The sequence below is a fragment of the Carlito syrichta genome, unplaced genomic scaffold (assembly GCF_000164805.1).
Source record: "Carlito syrichta isolate Samal-C Ts95f unplaced genomic scaffold, Tarsius_syrichta-2.0.1 Scaffold90612, whole genome shotgun sequence".
NCBI classification, from domain to species: Eukaryota; Metazoa; Chordata; class Mammalia; order Primates; family Tarsiidae; genus Carlito; species Carlito syrichta.
In genome coordinates this window covers 36,558-59,322 of record NW_007034708.1, presented here as the reverse complement: position 1 = coordinate 59,322, position 22,765 = coordinate 36,558, and the positions used below count along the sequence as shown (strand labels likewise).

The window sequence follows — 22,765 nt, the reverse complement described above, 5'->3', positions numbered from 1 at the left end:
AAGGCTGAGGTGGAAGGATCGCCGGAGCCCAGCAGGCGAGGCTGCGGTGGCCGGGAGCGGCCACTGCACTCCAGTCTGGATGACCGAGTGAGACTCCAACTCAAAAAAAAAAGAAATATATTCACTGCACTCTTAAAAATTCACGATGCTATATTACTTTTTATTATCTGATTTTACTGTAGCCACCTTTCTTCATCATCTAACAAAGTCCTAAGAAATACTGCAGTAGAGAGGAAAGTGGCTGATGACAGCAGTTCAGTGACCTTCCAGCCCCTCCAATGCAGTGCTAGCACTACCAAGACACAGCTAGAGAGAACAGGGAAAGAAGTCCAAGTCACTGGCATCTGAACATAACTTCAACCTATAGCTAATGTAATAAAGTTCTCCTAATAGACCTTGCCACCCAAATGCAGCCTCATGTTCACACACCAGATTGGCTTTACTCTTCTATAGACCCCTGTAATTTCTCTCTACACTACTTCAATTATCTTAAAAAGACAAATTTACTGTAACACAGACTTACTATGAAATCAATCTTTCTTCACAGCACTATGTGCTAAATTCAACATCCTGGCTTAAAATACACACCACTTCAGGGTCTGACCTTCACTCACCTCTTTAGTCTCCATCTGTCACACCTTTAGAGCCACGCCACATGGAACTCCTCAGAGTCCTCAGACTAGGTCACATATCTCATGCTTCTACAGCCTCTCTTGCCCCAACCTTCGTGTCTAATCGTGTCTAATAACATCCATTCATCATTCAAACTCAAGTTCTACTTCTCCAAGAAGCATTCAGTGACGTCCATTCCAATTTAAAAGGCCCTGTTTGTTCTTCTATTTCTTGATCTGTCTCCCTTTATTATAAGCCTTTTTAAGGGCAGCTCTTATTACCCAGCACAAATAGGAGAAAATGTATTGAATAAACAAATATATTAAATAATACATGAAGAACATGAAAAAGTTACAATTTATAAGGTAGCAAACTAACAAGATAAAGAATTTCTAATTCAAAATAAAACAACAATCAATTCTTTTTTGTTGTTGTTGGAGTCTCACTGTCATGCAGGCTAGAGTGCAATGGCATGATTAAGGCTCACTGCAGTCTCGAACCTCTGGGCTCAAGCAATCCTCCTGCCTCTACCTCCTGAGTAGCTGGGACTACAAGCATGTGATACCACACCCAAGTAATTTTTTTTAATTTTTTGTACAGATGAGGTGTCGAACTCCTGGGTTCAAGCAATACTCCTATTTCAGCTTCCCAAAGTGCTGGAATTACATTCATGAGCCACCACGCCCAGCTGATGATGATCAAATCTTGATGTATATTGCCTAAACTTACAAAAGAAAACTGGTAAGGAACCACAGAACAGAAAATCAAAATTAGAAGAGACCCTCAAAGAAATCATCAAATGACCTCAAAAGGGACTATCAATAAAATCCCCAAATAAGCTTTTATGACTGCAAAACCCTGATTAAGGTGACATTTATTTCACTTCCTCATTTTGATTAGTAAAAATCAGCCAGAAATTATTGAAAGGATAAAAATGTTATAAAGTTTGTTATCACATACCATCATAGGGAATTTTATGGAACTAGTTATTATAACATAGATTTATATACACTTATCAACAAAAATATTCCCTTGGCAAACACTTGAAGAATACCAGGTAATAGGTGCAACACTGCACATTCTCAAAGCTCCTTACCCTCAGGGTTCACAAACCAGCAGAGGACACAGTTGAAAGAGGATTAGGTCTCTGTTCAGTCATGTACTCTATTAACACTGTTATTTTACTAATATTTTAATTAGAAACATTTTACAGCAGTTACAAACCAATTGTAAGCATAAAGAACATATAAAATTCATCATATCATGGATTTAATTAATCTATAGGTAAATTATGTCTCCTATATATACATTATGCTGGCTATATAGTGTTTCTGAACAGAAAAGTAATTATCTCATAAAGTCCAGTATTACAATAAAGTTCTACTCCATTTCAAGTAACTTCTGCACTGGAATATCCTCTATATCAGAAAGAATGCACAATTATCTTTACAATCTAACCTTCTTACCTTACCCCATCAATGCCCCACAAACTATGACAGAATTTTAGCTTAAGACACAGTATCTTTATCTATCTATGAATTCTATCATTTAGAAGTATAAATTTTTTTTGTTTCATTTCTGGGAGGACCCTTTTTCCTTCAAATTTATCAGTACTATTTCTTACTACTTCCTGTTATACAAAGGCCAAAGAAATAAAAAGGTACATCCTATTACCAAATACCCATGATCATCTATCTTACCCATCCACACAATTAAATGAGCCTTGCTGTATTTCTTTCTGACTCTGATTAACAGACTCACTGTAAAAATTTCAGACACCAAAAAAGTACAAAAAACTACTGCGAGATAACCATAACCACATTTATGTAATCATACTTTCAATAATTACCTTTATGCATTGATTTTATGAGGATATATCTTCATCACATAACTTTTTTTTTTTTTGAGTTGGAGTCTCACTCAATCGCCCAGACTGGAGTGTAGTGGCCGCTCCTGGCCACCACAGCCTTGACCTGCTGGGCTCCGGCGATCCTTCTGCCTCAGCCTTCCAAGTAGCTGGAACTACAGGTGCATGCTACCACGCCCAGCTGATTTTTGATTTATTGTAGAGATGAGGTCTCGCCAAGTTGCCCAGGCGGGTCTTGAACCCACGGGCTCAGGCAATCCACTCACCTCAGCCTCCCAAGGCACGGGCACATAACAGTTTTTGTAGTCTTCTCTTTCTCCCTCTTCCCCTCATCTAAGTAGTTTACAAGCTGGTGTCTCTTTCCCATGCGTTTACTTTTATCTTTGCTCATGTACACAAACACACAGCATTTTTATTATCTGGTTTTGTTTATGGTGATTGTTTTTACAAAAACAGAGTATTTTACAAAAGGTACAGCTAGCTCTCATTTAACTGCATTTTGCATGTTCTGCATTTTATAAAAACAAATTGTAGGTTTGTGGCAACCCTATACTGAGGAAGTCTACTGGTGCCATTTTTCCAATAGTTTGTGCTCACTTCAGGTCTCTATGTACATTCTGGCAATACTTCAAACTTTTTCAAAATTATTGTATTTGTTATGGTGATCAGTGATCTTGGATGTTACCATTCATATTGTTTTGAGGTGACATGAGCTACACATATAAGATGACAAACGTAGAGATAAATGTGTGTGTTCTGACTGCTCCATCCTCTGTCTCTCTGCCTCTCCTCAGGTTGCCCTATACCATGAGATACAACAATATTAATTAGGCCAATTGATACTCTACAATGATCTCTAGGTGTTAAGTGACAGGAAGGGAGGCACGTCTCTAAATCAAAAGCTAAAAATCGATTACGGCTATTGAGAAAGGCATGCAGAAAGCCAAGACAAGTCAAAAGGTAGGCCTCTTATGCCAAACAGTTAGTTAAGTTATAAATGCAAAGAAAAAGTTCTTAAAATTAAAAGTGCTACTCCAGTGAACACACCAATGATAAAAAAGAGAAACAGTCCTATTGCTGACATGGAGAAAGTTTGAGTAGTCTTGATAAATAACCAAACCAGCCACAACACAAAAGCCTAATCCAGAGCAAGGTGCCCTCTTCAGCTCTCTGAAGGCTGAGGCTCATGAGGTTGAAAGAAAGAAGCTGCCGCCATAACATTCAAGCACAAGGTGAAGAAGCAGCATATGCTGATAGAGAACCTGCAGCAACTTACCCAGAAGATCTAGATTTTAAGATTACTGATAGCCGGGCTCGGTGGCTCAGCCTATAATCCCGCGCTTTGGGAGGCTGAGGTGAGTGGATTGCCTGAGCCCATGGGTTCAAGACCCACCTGGGCAACTTGGCGAGACCTCATCTCTACAATAAATCCAAAACTAGTCGGGCGTGGTAGCATGCGCCTGTAGTTCCGGCTAATTGGGAGGCTGAGATGGAAGGATCACCAGAGCCCAGCAGGTCGAGGCTGCGGTGGCCAGGAGCGGTCACTGCACTCCAGTCTGGGCAACAAGAGTGAGACTCCAACTCAAAAAAAAAAAAAAAAATTTACTGATGAAAGGTGGCTACACTCAACAACATATTTTCAGTGGAGATGAAGCATCCTTCCTTGGAAGATGATGCCATCTAGGACTTTCATAACCAGAGAAAGTCAATGTCCGGCTTCAAAGCTTCAAAAACCTGGCTGACTCTCTTATCAGTGGCTATTGTACCTAGTGACTTGAGGTTGAAGAAAAGGCTCACTCACCTCTCTGAAAGCCCTAGAGTCCTTAAGAATTATACAAAAATCTACACGGCCAGTGCTCTATCATTGGAACAACAAAGTCTGTATGACAGCACATCTATTTACAACATGGTTTACTGAATATTTTAAGCCCATTGTTTCCTACTGCTCAGAAAAAGATTCCTTTCATATTACTGATCCTTGACAAAATACCTGGTTGCCCAAGAGCTCTGAGGAAGATGTATCAGGAAATTCATGTTTTCATGCCTGCTAACACATCATCCATTCTGCAGTCCATGGATCAAGGACTCATTTCAACTTTCAAGAAATTATTAAAAAATACATTTCCTGTATTGCTGGAGCCCAGAAGTTCAAGACCAGCCTTGGCAACACAGCAAGATCTCATCTCTATGAAAGATCAAAAAAATTAACCAGGTGTGGTGGTGTATGTCTGTAGACCCAGCTACCTAGGAGGCTGTAAAAAAGAAGAAAGAAATGCACTTCATAAAGCCTCAGGTGCCTTAGTTAGTGACTCCTCTGATGGATCTAGGCAAAGTCAACCAAAAACCTCTGGGAAAGGTTCACCATTCTAGAAGCCATTAAGAACTTTCATGATTCATGGGAGGAGGAGAAATATCAACATTAACAGAAGTTTGGAAGTAGGTGATTCCAAACCTAATGGATGACTTTGAGGGGTTCAAGACTTCTGTGGAGGATATAACTGCAGATATGGCAGAAACATCAAGAAAACTAGAATTAAAAGTAGAGTCTGAAATGTGACTGAGTTGTAATTTCATGATAAAACTTGAATGAATGAAGAGTCACTTTTTATGAATGAGCAAAGAAGTGGTTTCTTAAGACTAAATCTACTGGAAGATGCTACGATATTGTTGAAATGACAACAAAGAATTTAAAATGTTACATAAATTTAGTTCATAAAGTAGTGGCAAGGGCTGAGAGGATGGACTCCAATTCTGAAAGAAGTCTTACTTAGAGTAAAATGCTATCAAATAGCATCACATGCTACAGAGAAATCTTTTGTGAAAGAATCAATGTAGTAAACTTCACTGTTGTCTTATTTTAAGAAATTGCCAGTCCCACATCCTTCAGCAACCATAACCCTACCCTGATCAGGCAGCAGGTGTCAACATCAGGGCAAGACCCTCCACCAGCAAAAAAGTCACAACTCACTGAAGGCTATGAGGACAGTTAGCACTTTTTTTAAACAATGAAGTTATGTACATTCTTTAAACATAATGTTACTACACACTTAACAAACTACAGCAATGGTCCCCAGTCTTTCTGACATCAGGGACCGGTTTCATGGAAGGCAGTTTTTCCAGGGACCAAGGTGGTGGGATTTATAGACATTCGATTCTCAAAGGAACACACAACCTAGATCCCTCGTGTATGCAGTTACCAATAGGGTTTGAGCTCCTACAAGAATCAAATGCTGCCACTGATCTGACAGGAGGTGAAGCTCTACTCACCAGCCATTCACCTCCTACTGTGCGGCCCGTTCCTAACAGGTCACGGACCGGTACCAGTCCTCAGCCTGGGGGTTAGGGACCCCTAGACTATAGTATAGTATAATCATAACTTTTATATGGATTGGAAAACCAAAAAATTGGTATGACTCGCTTTATTGTGATACTGGCTTTACTGCAGTGGTCTGGGACTAAAACTGCAAAATATCTGAGGTATGTTTGTACATATCTCTAGGTCAACTAGTATAGATCTAACTCATAATGCTGCATAGTGACATGGCATTCAGTAGTATAAGTATTCTTTAGTGATGGGTTTGTAGTCTGCTTGTTTACTGCTATAAACAGAATACTGCAAAAAAAATCTTTATAGAAACATACTCACAAATTTACTGGCTATTTGTTATTTCAGATATTACAACAAATATTCAGCACCGTATTTCTAAGCAATATGTCTTTACTGCTATCTATTTTCATTCTTGAACATTATCTCCAATCTGATGTGTGTTGTTTAGGACTACTACACAGGGATCTTCTAGATCTTCCTTCTCCATCATTTTTGGAATTCCCTTCTCGTGTACTAGATTTCGTTCTTCAAGCCTCCTCCTATCCTACTTGGTCCACTCCACCATTTTGCTGGAAACATCCTCCAGTACTTTTTTGAGATAGAACATATGAGAAGTAAATGCTTCCCTTGTATGTTTTCAAATGTCTTTAATCAATCCACCTTAACACTCAGTTGACAGTATGGATTGAAAATCATTTCATCTGCATATGAAAGCACGGCTTTATGGTATTCCAGATTCCATAACTACTGCTGAAAAGACTGGCCCTGATCTTACTCCCTCATCCTTTATATGCAACTTGAATAGTTTTTTTTCTTTGGAATCATTAATCTCTTTATCTCTAGTTCATGCAGTTTCAGAAATAATATATATTACTTTTCCAAAGTAATTATAGCATTGTTTGGTGGGTCTTTTTAGAAACTGAACTCTTTCAGTTCTGAAAGATTCTAGTATTGTTTCCTTAATGACTTCCATCTCTCCGATTCCCCTATTTTCTCTGGCTGATCCTCCTGATAGGATATTCTACATTGAAGTCTAAACGTCTTACCTTGTCTGTTTTACTTCCTTTTCTTTTTGTTCTATATTCAGACAGATTTCCTTACTTTCTGTCCATCTTATTAACCTTTTTTCCCTTTATCCCTTATTTACTTATATATTTTAATTTCTAAGAGCTTTCTCTGCCTGCTCCTTTTTCTGGTACTCTGGTCTTATTTCATAGATGCTCTATTTTCACACAGCAGTTGGGATACAGAAGATCTGGCAGAGTCTACCACTTCTCATAGAAACCTCCAACCCAATTCTCTTTCTTCAGTCCAACCTACAGTCCCGCCTTAGGAAATTCATGCTGATTCTAAAATTTTTGCAGAGATGCAAAAATCTAAAACAAATCAATTTTTAAAAGTAAAACTGATACTTCACATGATTTTAAGACTTATTATAAATATACAGTAATTAAGACAACTTGGTATTGGCAAAAAGTAGACACAGATATAACAATAAGACAGAACAGAGTCCAAAAATAGAACCACACATATATGTGGTCAGTTGATTTTTGGGTGACTTTTACTTTCCTCAATTTGCCTGTTTACATTTTTTCTTATTTTATAGTAGAAACATATATTACTTTTTGTGATGGAAAGGATATATATATTTAACACATGGTTTTTAGTTCATCAGATTCTAAATAATACAGTGAAAATCAGTCTAAGTTTAATTTTAATTAAAGAGTATCTTCCATTTAGATAGGAAGTCCTAGCAAGTGTCATACCAATAAGATTTGATGAAGTTACCTACCCGGGCAATGCAGTAATCCTTAGGATTTTCTTTTTCCAGACCATACTTCTCTAAAGCTTCAGCCACAGCAAAGTCTGCAGGATCTGTAGTAGACAGCAGGATTGTCTTGTAGGGAATATTTGGTTTTAAACTGTCTGCATAAATTCTCAATGTTCCACCTGAAAAAACATTTTGACATCTTTGAGTATAATTTTACGCCAATAAGAGATAGCTAATATTTATCATCACTTAAGGAAAGAGCGCCTGAGTTCTAGCTGCAATGAGCACAGAGACAGAATCTGCCCAATAACTCTATTTCACCTCCTGTTATATGACATACAGTAGCAGTAACTGGTTGATCTAGGGACACTTTGAAACTATGAATAACTCAGTATGGCGAAGACTGCCTCTGTCCTCTCTTCATGCCAAAGGAGTTCTGATAATGAACCAATGTCCACCATAGTAAAGGGTGGAATTGGAATACACTCCAAGCTTCGCTGTAGTACTGTTCTACTGCTTTCCCCTTTCCTATTCTAGATACTGTTGTAGACCTATATCCCCCATCCTTCCTTTCTACTTCCTGAACATCAATCTGAAACTTAAATTAAAAACTCAGATAAAGTGAAGTATTAACCCCATCAAATAAATCATTTTTTAAAAGTAGACTAGGAACCAGGAGATCTCAGGTAACTGAGGCCAAAAATTTCCATGAGAAATCTGCCCCCAGAGCAGGGTCTATTTTGACTTCTAAGTACTACAAACGATGCCGTTTGATGCAGTTTCTAGCTGTGAGCTCATCTGGAAAATAAAATCAGCTACAGCAGAGCAATTTGGATATCCCAAGGTTTTTGGTTTTTGTTTCTTTTTAATGCAAACCTACACATAAGTTATATTATTGCCACTTTGGGTGGCATAATCTACTTTCTACTTATGGTCCAAGATTAATAAACTCTGAAATCTTAAATCTAGATGAAAAGATACTGAGAGAAGAAATTTAAAAAGGCTCCACATTCCCATGACTACAGTGTGGCCTTGGGCAAGCACTCTAATGTCTTTAACCCTCAATTTTTTTGCCTGTAAATTTAAAAAGCTAGATGAGAGAAGGCTGAGTGGGTCGGCGGGCTCATGGGGGTGTCATCCCCCAACTGTTCACTCCTCTCCCTGCCAGATGAGTTCTGTTTTGGTCCCTACCCCACCCACCAGAAAGTCAAAGTAGATTTCTTGAATCAAGTTATAAATCTCCACGACTCCTTCACTATTTTTAATGTCCATGCAGTTATTCTGGCTAAATTCTCTTTTCAACAAGTCTGGCACAAATTTTATTTTCATAACTCAGCTCACATTAGAAAAATAATTACAACGTACCTGAATACAGCACGATCTCACTCATAAGTGGGCCCTGAACACTGGCCACGTTAGCACAATGGTGGGATCGGCAGTCATTGGGCACTGATAGGGGAGTAAGGGAGGGAGCAAGGTGGAGGGTACATGACAGCACAATGGGTACCTGATCCACTTCCCGGGGGAGGGAAGGCCTGTTAGAAACCCAAACTTCACCTGCATGCAGCCTACTTATGTAGTTAATCCTCACTTGTACCTCACAACTCTATAATAAATAAATATTTAAAAAATAAAAAACAATAACTATAACACAAGTAAAATAAAGGTCTTTTAAGAAGTCAGTGAGTCCATATGAGTATTAGAATGTGGACCTGCTGGGCAGGTCCAAGTTTCAGTATATCTTGACCATGTGCAAACGCACACAGCTCCAGTGCTGAGGACATAGCAATCAACAGGGCAGATAATGTTCTTGCCTTCAAATAGCCTGACATTCTCTAGTTGGGAGGTGGGATATGAGAAGGGGAGAAGAGCAACGAGAAAACAAGTACATAATTTACAACAGTGATATACAGTGTGAAAAATGTAAGTATGGTTTAAAAAAGAAAATGACCAAGAGCTTCTTGAGCTTGGGTGACTGGACAAGACCTCTCTGAAGAATCAGCATTGGAAGTGAAACCTGAATGATCAGACAGAGGCAGCACCTGAAACTCTGAAGGAAAAGCCTTCTCACACAGGACCAGCAAGTGCTAAGGTGGTCCAGGGCTGATGTGAGCATGGCTTGGTTCACCGGTCAGTGCAAACAGAGTGAGGGGAAAAGAGAAAGGCAAAGGCAGGGACTGGCTGAGACCAGACTTCCCAGACCATAATCAGATCATGAGTTTGAACTTTATTGTAGCTGAAATGAGAGTCACTGGAAGGTTTTAAGTTCTCTGTGTATGAGTGTGTATGCACACATGCCAGCATGTGTATGTGTGTGGAGAGGTGGGCAAAAGGCCACTCACACATTATAAAGAGGTGCCTGGCTTTTGGGTGAAGGTGGGGACATCAGCAACAGTAATGAAGCCCATGTTACATGTGTATTCCACCACACTAAAATGCACCTCCTCCTTATATAATTATACTCCACTTCCAAATACAGATTTAAAATACTTTATAAAGCATATGTACAACTGGCTGAGTAAACAATTTTGTAGACTGAGGTAACATCTATATGTAACACAACTATGGAGCAAAATAGAGTTTCTATTTTAAAAGTTGAAGAGATGAACTTGTCTCCTTACCTAGATGCTCCCTACCCCCCAAAAAAGCAAAAGGGCAGGTGTCTAATTTTTCTTTTAAAAAATTGTTTACATCTGTTAAATAGACAAGTACTTGTGATCCCAAACTTGTAGACCACAGAGCATGTAGACCACTATTTAGTCTCAAAAATTTAAGGTCAGGATTTACCAGTCACTTTTTAAAAATCAGCAGGTTCCTACAGATAACATAATTTTGAGAGGTACTTTTAAAAGGACACATTGAGATGAGGCAGCTATAAAATTCATATCCATGCAGCCAAACGAATTTAGCTACTGAGCAAAATTACTATTACTATCCATTTGAACGTCTTAGAACATCTGCCTAAAACTATGATTTGGTTTTAGAATAGTGTGGGCTAAGACATTCTGATATACAAAAAAGCAATAAACGGATACAGTCTAATGTGAAAGCTTTTAGTTTATAAGTATAAAACCATGGTATTGTTGACTTACTAAGGAAGGAAAGAGAGAAGCTAACATTTTAAGACCCTATTATGGACTAAAATCTACTTGTATAGATATATCTAAGTCAAAATGAAGATATAGATTATTACCCCATTTTGAAGACAAAGAAATGAGGCTCTCGGTTTGTACACAAAGGGTCCCAGGTTCAAACTGAGCCCTAACCCCAGGTCCACTTCACAGGACCCTGATGTTCCCAAGACTGTGCACTAAGAAACAAGGTAGAAGAAGGATCAAATTCCTAAATATTCCTACAATTTTATTAATGAATTTCTCAGTGACAAAAACCACAACAATAACTGGTAAAAGAATATACGTCCCACAAATCAATTAGCTGGGCATTGTGGGGTCAACTACATTTTAAAGACATCACAAAGTGAATACACCTGAGTGCCAAAAATGGGAAGTCCAGGGCAAAGCTTGTTGGGAGTTATGATGCCTAACCAGTTGTGAAGTGAGTTTAGAAGGCACAGTTAAGGAGGATATGTAAGTTCTGTCATCAGAGTTTGAGGAACCAATCCTCGGGGTGAAGAGACGAAAAAATGACAGACAGTTGTCACTCTTAGAGAAGTGATACCCACACGTGCCCATGGCTCCAACCCACATTAAAGATTCAACCTGATAGTAAGCTAATAGCTACACAAGGTTATAAGGATATTTATTTTTTTCTGAGCAAGTTATTTATTATTATTGAGCTGTTAAGTTATCATTTAAGTTATTTTTTTTAAAAACCTGCAACTTAATACTTTTGACTTCCTTAGTATTAACCAATAGCCATTCTGCTAACAATATTTAGTTCTTAGAGTCTCCTGTGAATATATAAAATAAAAAATGTTCCTTTTGCCTCCAGTCACCCTTTTAATAGACAAGTTCTACTTATGACATTCTGTTATTTCTCCTTCTAATTCTTTGTGGAGTCTTTCCTGCTTTCTTTGCTAACTCCTCTTAACAATGGCTTTCCCTGAAGTTTCTGTATTCTCTGCAGACTTTCTACCCAACAAATCTCATCCACACCTAGTGATGAGACCTCCCAACCACACTGTTCACTCCCAAACCACACCTCCATCTGACACTGCTGAGCACTGCTCTAGTTCAGAGTCACTCAGTCACTAGTCTAGCATAATCTCATACTCTGTCCTCACTTCAAATGACACATATAAGCAAATCTATCACCTATTCAATTAAAAACTGGGTTGTCATCCTGATTGCCTCCCCATCTCAATAAAATCTAGTCTGTTACCAGTTCCTGATACTTCTATCTTAAATATTCCTTCCATCCTTTCTCTCTTGTTAGCCCCACTGTCAATTACAGAGATCAGAGGCCTCTTTCCATCACATGGGCAATGCGATATTTATAATGGGCATGACTGTTTCTAATCAGAATTCCCTCAAATCCATCTTTCACTCTGCTTTCACAGTAACTTACCTCTCCAGATATAGAGCTTAGGCTAAATTGAAAGCTTTCTAAATCCCCAGCTTACAACTCTTCAGCAGCTTATTAACAAAGTATATCACATTTTTCCATCAAAGCATCTCCAATGGCAGTGAAAAATAAATATGAGTATCTGGGGGCATAGGCTAAATGACATGCAAAAAACTTCCTATTTTATCTTAAAAATATACATACTGTTGCATTTTAATCAACATTGAAACGTATATCATCACTAAAAAATTTTTAGGTGACTTATAAAAATTGATACTCTAAGCTAGCTTTCTTTATCGTGACTCACTACCCGTAAGCCCATACTTTAACATTCCTTGAGGGAACCAGGGATTCATCTTCAGAAGTTAATTTCAGTAGTAATGTCAAACTCCTTCCTATGGCATACAAAGTGCTTTCAGGTCTGGTATGTGGTTAGCACATGTAGATATTTCTGGACATTTCTCTTGTCCTTTTTGAACTTTTTACTACCTTTTTTCACCTTCATGTTTTCTCTCCCTTTCTTTACTGTTTTCTGCTTCTTTCATTTGGCGAATATATTTATAAACTATTTCAAATCCTTGACAGAACAATACAGTGTGTGTGTGTGTGTGGGGGGGGGGGGGGTGTGTGGGGGTGTGTGTGTGTGTGTGTGTGTGGGTGTGTGTGTGTGTGTATGACACCCAATCATTTGTGTCTCAAATGTAATCTATTAGAATATTTATGGAACCTACATTTTTTAAATCACCAACACATCAAGTCCTGTAAAATATATAATAAAGACTCAGCTATAGGGTGGTAAGGGTCAAAATAAACATGGAATGCTAGGGTGGGCCAACTTCCATCTTAGGTAGTGACTGTCAGGAACACTGAAATATGCTCAGAAGAAATGGAATCCTCAGCAATTTCTGTTAATGGGGCAGAATTAAGTGGCCATGCATTGTTATGTGTAAGGCTCATTTGGATCCTTTCTTCAATAAAAGAACTAAAGCAATCAGAAAGATTTAAACAATGGCTAGGTATTTCATAATATTAAGAAATTATTGTCAATTAATTTATATGTGGTAATGGTACTGTGGTTATGTTCTGATTTGTTTTTAAAAGACTTCTTATCTTTTAGGAAAAGATACCAAAATATTGATAGTTGAAATAATGAGAACTTTGGCATTTGTTTCACAATAGCAGTTTGGAAACGTGGTGATACATGTTGGACTAGAGAAGAACAATGAGTTGTTAATTATTAAATCTCAAAGACAGGTACCTGGGGGTTCATTATATCTTTCTCGCTCTTCTCTTATATATCTGAAATTTTACAGAATTAAAATAAAAAGAACTGTATTGGAGAAAGGTAGGAAACTAAGTATATCCCTCTGTGAACAGCAGTCTTCTAAATAAGGCAAACTGATTGTGTACCAGACACATATAGTACATATTTGTTATGAAGAGATTACATCATCCATGTAACCTCTTAAGGAAGACCTCATATACATATTAAAAGTATAATTAAATAATGCTCCTTATAACAGGTATAGCAAGAAAAGCCATTCCACGTTTGCACCTGAATCAGGCCTCCCATCAGAGCTCCGGAATTCCTGCATTCTCTTTTCTAATTTTTGTTGCCTCCGTCGTTTCATAACCACCTCAGGATTAGAAATTGTTCGAGTGAAGCTGGTTTCAGGCATGTCTTTGTAAACCTCAGCAGCCAGTCGAGAATTTTCACTTTAAGAACAAAAAACAACACCAACAATGTTTTAGGCATTTTTTTCTTATTAGAAATAGATATACTAGCCAGGCGCAGTGGCTCAGCCCATAATCCCAGCACTTTGGGAGGCCAAGGCAAGAGGATTACCTGAGTCTGAGAGTTTGAGACCAGCCTGGGCATCTTGGTGAGATCTCGTCTCTATAATAAATAAAAAATTAGCTGGGCATGGTAGCGTGCACCTGTAGTTCCAGCTAGATGGGAAGCTACTTGAATTGCTGGAGTTCAGCAGGTGGATGCTGGGGTGGCCATGAGCATGCCACTGCACTCCAGTCTGGGCATTGGAGTGAGACTCAGACTCAAAAAAAAAAAGATATACTAGAATCATAAAAAAATCAAAATGGCAGATGCTATTTGATTATATCTGTATACCCTAGTAAGTCTATTATGTACTATTTACCATGTGTTAATTAATTACTATGTGATAAAGAATATAGTTTTTCTCAAGATAAACTAATATACTGACCTAAGCAGAAATCTTTAACAGTTTATAGTGACTTTATTCATAAATAAAGCTAAAAAAAAGTATCTATTATACATTTCAGTAACTTCCACCAGTGTTATCCTAAACAGACCAAATGAGTGATATTATACCATAACATTCCGACTACAAGAAAGAAATATAGAATTAAATGTACTTTAATTTAGTAAAATCCTGTCTTAAAATTATAGCAAATTTTGAAGAGCCCAAATTAATTACATGGAATGACTTTTTTAACACTGAAAGATTTACCAACATTCATTTTCTTGAAGTTGAATTTTCAAAAAGAAATTGGTCTAGTATTTTCTGTGAAGAAGTCAAAAATACAGAATAAGCTGAAAATAATATTAAGATGGAAAAATGGATACACCTGACTAAACTGATATACATTAATGATGTAACTTTTAATCATAAAAAACAATTAAAATTAATCCAGCTTCTAATCAATCAAGTTGAACAACTAAACTCATTTTAAGTAGTTTGTTTTCTAAATCAAATAATTAATCATCCCATAAATAGAGTGATAAACAGAACAAGCCACAAAGGCTAAGTTTTAAACTTTCCTTTTCTTTGATATTTTTCAATATGAGCAATATATCTTAGCAAGTTTTTTCTCTTGTATAACTGCATTAAATAGAGCCTTATTATGCAATATTAGACTCAAGTGATTACATAGGCAACACTGTCTAGTAGGTTAATATCTAAACCCACTTTGATGGGCTCAAATTCCACTCTAAAGTACACATTATTCACTGACAAACAGTTAATAGACCAATACACAAAACTTAAAAACAAGTAATAAATTGGAAAAAGTCTTGGAGAGGCCACTGCAACAGAAGAATATAAATGGCTAAAGAACATGTGGAAAAATGTTGCCTATTAGTGAAAAAAAAAACAAATTAAATTTATAGATAGCATTACACACTATGGAGATAATATACTATTCCTTAACCTCCAAGAGTTGCAGGTAAGGAAATGAGAGGTCTCATGGGTTGCACAAGAGTAAGGGCAGTCTGTCAATGGGCTCAGAACACATGATAGCATCCAAACCCTGTCACCTAGATATTCTTCTAGAATGCACCCTGAAAAAATAATCAGATGAATCCCTGAAGTCATGGAACAAAAATTCACAACGGAGCATTTATAATATTAAAAAAAATAAAAAGCTTATAAATATACCAAAAAGAGACCAGTTACATAAATTATAGAAGAACTATATGATAGACTATTATACAATCATTAGCAAATGCTTTTGTCAAATATAAATAACTTTTTTTTTTGGTAGAGATGGGGATCTCATTCATTGCCCAGGCTAGTTTGAACTCCTAACTTCAAGCAATCCTCCCACACTGACCTCCCAAAGCACTGAGATTACAAGCATGAGCCACCATGTCTGGGCCCATATATTCACATTTAAGTGGAAACCTATCAAGTGAAAAGTTCTAGTCTAAAAGCCTGTAGTTATATTTTTAACACCTCTCTATACAAGTTTTATGAAATGTATACATTGGTACAGAACAACAAACTAGATTATGGTCCTCTTTGGGTTCATGTGATGTCAAATGAGTTCTTTACCCTTTCTGGCAAATCTATATATTGTGACTTTCTACAACAAATGTGTATTACTTCAGCAACAAAAAAGTGACACACAGAATATTATGCAGTCAATACCAAGGCAACAGTAAGCTGCTTAAGAATAAGCAGATGGGCTGGGCGCAGTGGCTCATGCTGTAATCCCAGCACTTTGGGAAGCAGAAGCAAGAGGACTGGCTGAGCCCACAGGTTCAAGACCAGCCAAGGCAACATAGCAAGATCTTGCTCTATAATAAATCAAAACATTTGATGGGCGTGGTAGCACATTCCTGAAGTTCCAGCTACCGAGAAGGCTGAGGTAGAAGAATCACCCAAGCCCAGCAGGTCGAGGATGCGGTGGCTGTGAGCATGCCACTGCACTCCAACCTGCTGGGTGGTAGAGTGAGACTTCAACTTAAAAAAAAAAAAAAAAAAAGCAGATGATAGCCAAATAAACAATTGAAAGTCTCTGAGGGTGAACTAGGAACTGGAAATGCCACATTCAAGGAAACGTCCAGTTTCTCCCAATGTCTCTTTCTACTCTAATGAAAAGGCAGTTGAGTACCTTACTCCCTCAGCTGTGTCAGAACCTCAAATACCTTCAAAAAGGTAAGTCCACCTACAATGGGGCTGGTGTGACAGATTAAAGAATAAGGAGTGGGGTTGGAGGCAACCAGAGGGCAATGTGACCGTAAAAGGGAAAATCTGCTTTCCCCCAGCCTTGCCAACCACTAGTGAGGTGCTAAGTATACCTGAGGAATTAAGAAACCACAACCGCAGAAGTGAGAGGGAACGTTTGCTGAAGATGAAGAGGAAAAACAAGCAAGACTGTGGGTGCAAAGAGTCTTCCCAAGCACAGCAAGACAGATACTGTCAGCAACGAAGCCTGCTTAGGTAAGAGCCTCCACACAAGAACTGGAAGAACACCCAAATTCACTTACTGACTGATAAGCATTCTTTTCATAATTTACCTGATAATTTAACAAGTATGCTGTAATAAGAACATCTGGTTTGGAGCACAAAGAAATAGGAATACTTCCAAAATTAACTTACATGTCCTCTCCTTGGAAAGGTCTATCATCTTTATCAGAAGCCTGCCGCATGGCTTCTTTTTCTCTCTTCTTTTTTTCCTTCTTTTCTTTCTTTGAGAGAGTTCTCTTGAAGTTCTGGATAACACCTTCTTTTTCCTGCTTTTCAGGTCCATTACTTTGAGCCTTCTGATAAAAGTAACATTATCACCATGTCGACCACTACAGAGATCACATTCAGCTACCTACGGCTTAGCTAACTTCACTTCATACGTTGCAGCTAAAACACAGCTACTGGAACAAGGGAAGGTCTAGAGTAATGAAAGTGCTCTTTATCTTGACTGGGCTAACAGTTACATGGGTGCATTTACCAAAACTTATTGAACTGTACTCTTAAGATCTGTGCATTTCACCATATATACATTTTACCTCATTTTAAAACTAACAAGCAAGCAAAACAAAAGAACCGAAGCCAGTAAGAAAGCTGGGGTGAAAATCATGAAATCTGATTTTAAATAAATAAAAACTCCAAATAAATTACATAAAGTAACTTGAATAAATGGAACCTAAGAAAATTATGAAAATAGCTTAAATCATTATCTATTCAGTATCTACTTTATAGAAATTTTTCTTTGACTTCAAAGGAAATGTTAAGTGTAGTCATAATAAATTGGTTTTTATGAAGCAGTCACAAGTATTGTGTTTGTGCAAAAAATTCTAATTTTGTTTCCACATCTTGTTTATTTGCTTACTTATTCTTAATTTGTATTTTAACCTACAATCCCAGCCTGCTAGCAGATGTCACGTAAATTATTTTTACATATAATAGAAAAAAAGTGGCTATTGTAAAAGGAAAGGAAAACTGCCTCCTGCTTTATAAGCTAAGAACGTTTCCACTGCCATTCACAGATACTTCAGATACTTATAGCATTATACTGGTACTAAGAAGAGTTCTAACACATGCCAATGAAGTCTGTGGTCCACACCTGAGACTGTGGTGCACAATGACCGTGACACATGGAGAGCAAGTAACGGACATCCATCTTAACCCACATGTATCTGCTGCAAACGCAACAAGCCACTACTACAAGTAAGGTCAAGAACACATGCTACACATACATCCAGGACTCTTCAACATGGAACTCTGGTATCACTCAAAATGAAAACTTTCTGCTGCTCAAAGTGATTAATGGCAGTCTTTTCCCAATCTCTTGGGGAAAAACTTAAATGTAAGATTTTTCTCAAAATGGTCTTAACTTTGCATTTGCTACCACTTGTCAATAATGAATTCTTGTGCAAGATGCTACTTAATTTAGCATAGAACTATACAGTTATTTTCAAATTGTATCAACATATCATAGTATTCCACAAAAAAAGAATAGTAGCAGAGGATTCCATTCCTACTACCCGAGAGTTTTAAAATCATGAAAGAATATCATTCAAGCATGTTTACTAACTTCTAACTGTGCACATATAATACAAAAAGGTTTTAAATGTGCCTTACTAAGTTATATCTAGAAGTTCACACATAAATGTTATTAAAGTTTTATTTTCCCTTTTGATTCCTATTAAAACAATTCTGATTTTATTCACTTGATCATTAAATCTCTCACTAACAAAAGCATACATAACTCTTCTTTTAAAAAGTGAGAAACAGTACGTATCTGGAATTATTCAGTGAAACAAAAGGATACAGCAGAGAGAAAAGGGCTACCTTGACATTATTTTCTGGAAGGAGGGTAAAAGAGTTTAGGAAGAGAAGCAAAAAAAAGAAGACACTTCTGTAATAAAATATCAATCTCCTGTTTATCCATCAGATCTGGCCCTGGACCAAGATCAGCACAAGATATCCAGGGCTCCTACCTTGGGAGGCATGGCATCATTCTCATTCTTAAGAACAAATCTGCCCTCCCGATCATCTTTGTTCCAATTCAACTGCACAACTAGAGGTTTCTCATCTATATCCAATCTTCTTTCTTCTTCAAAACATGAAATAGGGGAAAAAGAGAAAAAAAGAATAAGCTATGTTTATTTAATGGCACTAATATAGCATTTTTATATACATTTAATTTTACAGACAGACTTTATTACCACAAGTATCTGTTGACAACACTGTAATGTTCAAAATGCTAAATCATAGTTTAAATTAATTCAATATTTTGTTGCTACAGTATGTACACTACCACTAAACAGGGCAATTCTCACATTTGGAGCTAACTGTGAAAACAGGAGAAAAAACATGAACTAAGCAAAAAAGTATCCTTGGTTTTGTTATAAGCAAACTAGTAATTTGATTTCTGTAAATCAAATTATCCCACACTCAACTAGAAAACAAGGGGAATAATGTACTACTGAGTCATGAAATTTTTCTCCTCACATTAAAGTCATACTCTACTAATCAATAGCAACAGCCCACCATCAATCAGTCTTACAGGTGACTACTGAACTCTTCTTCCTATCTCTGTGCATCTAACCCTTCTCTCCAAGACTTGCCAACTTCAAGTTTCACCTCCATGAAGCTACCATCACTGTTTCTTATGTAAAGTGCATGTGTGGTACATCACTTCTTTCTTTATTAGAAACCTAACGAATCTCCCAGGCACACTGATCAGGTCCACCACACCCTGCTGAGGGTCTCCCTGACAGCCTCGCACAGCCTGACCACGTACCAGAGGCCTACAGTTGACTGGAGGCTATGGAGAGACAAAGGCTCTGAACAATGGACCTGCTCCTACTGGCCAAGAAAATTGTTTCCAGGGTGAAGAAAATTAAGGAAATAGGAGCTAGCTACAGAGTTGATGTCACAAGCTCCACACACAAGTCAGGCCCCATTCTCCAGGACTCCTCCTCAGCCCTTGGAGAAATTCATGCACTAGGCTCATACTTTTTTGACTTTTGTTGAGGAACTGTTACAAACTTAAACAGGTTTTGAGTGACCTATCCATATCTTTATTTTCCTGAAAGTCTCTACCTGTTAGTGTAAAATTTGGCAGAATGTGAGCTTTTTCAGGAATGCCTATTTCAGAAATATGTGTACAGGAGTACTTCATAACCTGAATATCAGTAATATATAACCAGTATTTTCAGGGTTGAGTAAAAAAATAAAATTTTCATAAAATGAAAATATTTAATAACAAACTCAACACTTATGAAATTGATTTACTACTCAAACATTACTCCCCACTGCCCAGCCCTGCCCACTGCCCAGCATCCTGTCAGTCACCATCATCCCAGTCAGAATGCGTATGACAGGGCCTACCAGGCATACTAACTGCAAAGTGAAATGCTACACCTTGCAGAAGAGGTCAAGACTGTTCAATGCTGATGAAAGTAATATTAAAAATTGCCCCAAGCATAAACTCAGACAGCAATAAATGAGGAACAGGCACTCAGATCAATTAATACCTCAAGACACAATGGACAAGGATGAATAATAAAAAACTGCCCCAAGCATAAACTCAGACAGCAATAAATGAGAACAGGCAGTTAGATCAATTAATACCTCAAGACACAATGGACAAGGGTGAATAATAACACAAGCTCCTTGTAGGAAAACGATCTGACTTCCCAAGATTGGAAGAAGTTCTGAGGAATACTGGTTCAAGTCTAGAACCACACTGCTCCTCATGATCAAGCCCACAGTCACATGCATGTCAAGGAAGACAGCTCGAATTCTTTGTATTGTTAGTCCATACTTGAAACTATAACTGCTACATATGAGACAGACTTCACTTTTCAAAGGTGGCTACTAAACCTTTTTGTCACAATGTACTATAAAATTTGATTTCAGTTTTTTTGGGTTTTGTTTTTAAAGAGACAGGGTCTTTCTCTGTTACCCAAGCTGGTCCTCAAACTTGAGCTTAAGCGATCCTCCCCTCTCAGCCTCCTGAGTAGCTGGGACTACAGGTGCACACCACCATGTTCAGTCCTAATCCAAGTTTTAAATGTGTTTATTTTTAAGGGGCCATTTACAGGTATTACGTATCTTTGGATAATAGGATTCTGTTATATTAGTAATAATCTATAACAATAAAAACACTATGTGAGGTAGTACAGATGAAGGATCACTTTGGAGTTAGGTTACCCAATGAAATGATACAGAGAACATAGACCAGGCCAGGACTTGAAGGATGGGTTGTTTCTGTCATAAATATAGGTAGGAGGAAAAGTATAATTAAGGTATAAGGTATCTTAATTACAGCCTCATGCAGGGGAAGAGAATTACTAATTTGATAAAGCACTTTCGATGCCATGCCAAAATTTTAAATTTTAAAAGAGCAATAGTTTCCTATCCCTATAACAAAAAACAATGACACCATGAGGATGATAATGATATTGCTGTTACTATTGCCAATCATGTTGACAAAGATTTTATAAGTAGTTAAATACAGGATACGCTAAAATTAGCTGGTAAAAATAGGAGCTACAGCCAAAGAAGTGTTAAATAAAGGAATCAAGAGTCGCCAGAAAGAATTTCAAAGATAAATAGTAATGCTAACACAATATAGACATAATTTTAAAATATTTTATCAACTGAAAAGATGAGAAATGAAAACCAGAATAACAAATTAGGGATAGAACAATAAGTTTGAAGTTCTGCTACAAATCAAAATTACTGAGTCGTTCTTATTGTAAAATTTATAGTAGATCAAAAAGTACAACTTATAAAAAACATTATCAATTAAGCTGTACTAATTGTAATTTGTAATTTTTTTTTACAGGTTACTCAACATTTCCCAAAGCACTCCCAAAAATGTTATAAACTTATTTTCTACTTTTCTAAATTAGTGAAACTTAAGTTGTCATTTGATGTAGCTATCTAAATTGTTTTCAGAAACAAAGCTAATGTTAATACAAGAAGAAATTACTAAATACCTAAAGAGGTTTCCTTAAGATGCCCTAATTATTCCCAAACAATAATGAAAATGTAGTTTCAGAATACAAAACTATTCCAGCAAGACTGATGACTCATGCCCATACGATATTTAACTGGGTCAAAAGTACTTATGATATTATCTCAAGAAGCAGGTAGCATACTATATAATCAATGTATGTGACACCCAGTTATATTGGATGAATGTCATGCTACTTGACTGGAGAAATATGCACATGTAAAATTAATGTATTAATTCTAACTTCTAACAAATAATGTGCCAGGGATTAATAAGAGCACTTCCCAGACATAAAGTTTTACCAGCCTGTCAACTACTCCCCTATCCTCTACGAAACAAAAAGAGGAAGATGAGAAGTACACATGTTTAGAATGCCCCTGGACAAGCTATTAACAGGTCAGGTCACACCTCTACCAACCCGGCCTGTATGCACTAACCTCCACTGACATGCACTTCATAGAGTGAATACTTGGGAGAAGACAGCATTCGCATGTCAGGTCGAAATTTCTCTGCGAGTGTTTCTATTACATCTTGAGTGGTAGCAGTACTAGAGACTCGAATACACTTGGTTGCAAAGTTTCCAGCAGCTTTATCTTGAAAATAAAATCTCATCACTCCATGGAACTCCAAATCCTAAAAGAAAACAAAATGATACATTTTTGGAAAAACAACACTCCGAAGGATTTGCTTTTTATAACATAATAAAGGAAAAAGCCTATTCATCACTTTTTTGAAAATGTTTCTTTACCATAAACATCTGAGATAAACTAAGAGGGAATTTTTGATCTTCAAGTTTAGTTTGTAAGTTTGAACGGATTATTCACAATTTCTCTTAGACTGACTTGTCTAACGTGTGAAATAATGGCTATAGAGTAGCTGATGTTATCTACAGCTGACATACATCAAGGCACACCATGACATGCAATATGTACAA

The 22,765-nt window shown here is 37.3% G+C and overlaps 1 protein-coding gene across 5 annotated transcripts in view; it reads right to left on the bottom strand.

Annotated features, from left to right (window-relative positions):
* Window positions 1–22,466, bottom strand: part of AFDN (afadin, adherens junction formation factor) — a 107,142-nt gene extending 84,676 nt beyond the window's left edge. For 2 of the 5 annotated variants that reach the window (XM_021712571.1, XM_021712574.1), the window contains exons 1-5: window positions 22,269–22,464; window positions 18,803–18,915; window positions 16,965–17,128; window positions 13,658–13,818; window positions 7,600–7,757 (exon numbers count right to left, since the gene is read on the bottom strand). In XM_021712571.1, coding sequence (XP_021568246.1) covers window positions 7,600–7,757; window positions 13,658–13,818; window positions 16,965–17,128; window positions 18,803–18,915; window positions 22,269–22,443 — 771 coding nt within the window. In that variant the 5' untranslated portion in view covers window positions 22,444–22,464. Of the gene's footprint in view, window positions 1–7,599; window positions 7,758–13,657; window positions 13,819–16,964; window positions 17,129–18,802; window positions 18,919–22,268 lie in introns of all 5 variants that reach the window. The other 3 variants (XM_021712568.1, XM_021712575.1, XM_021712564.1) reach the window with 3 other exon arrangements.
* Between the last annotated feature and the right edge of the window lie 299 nt (window positions 22,467–22,765).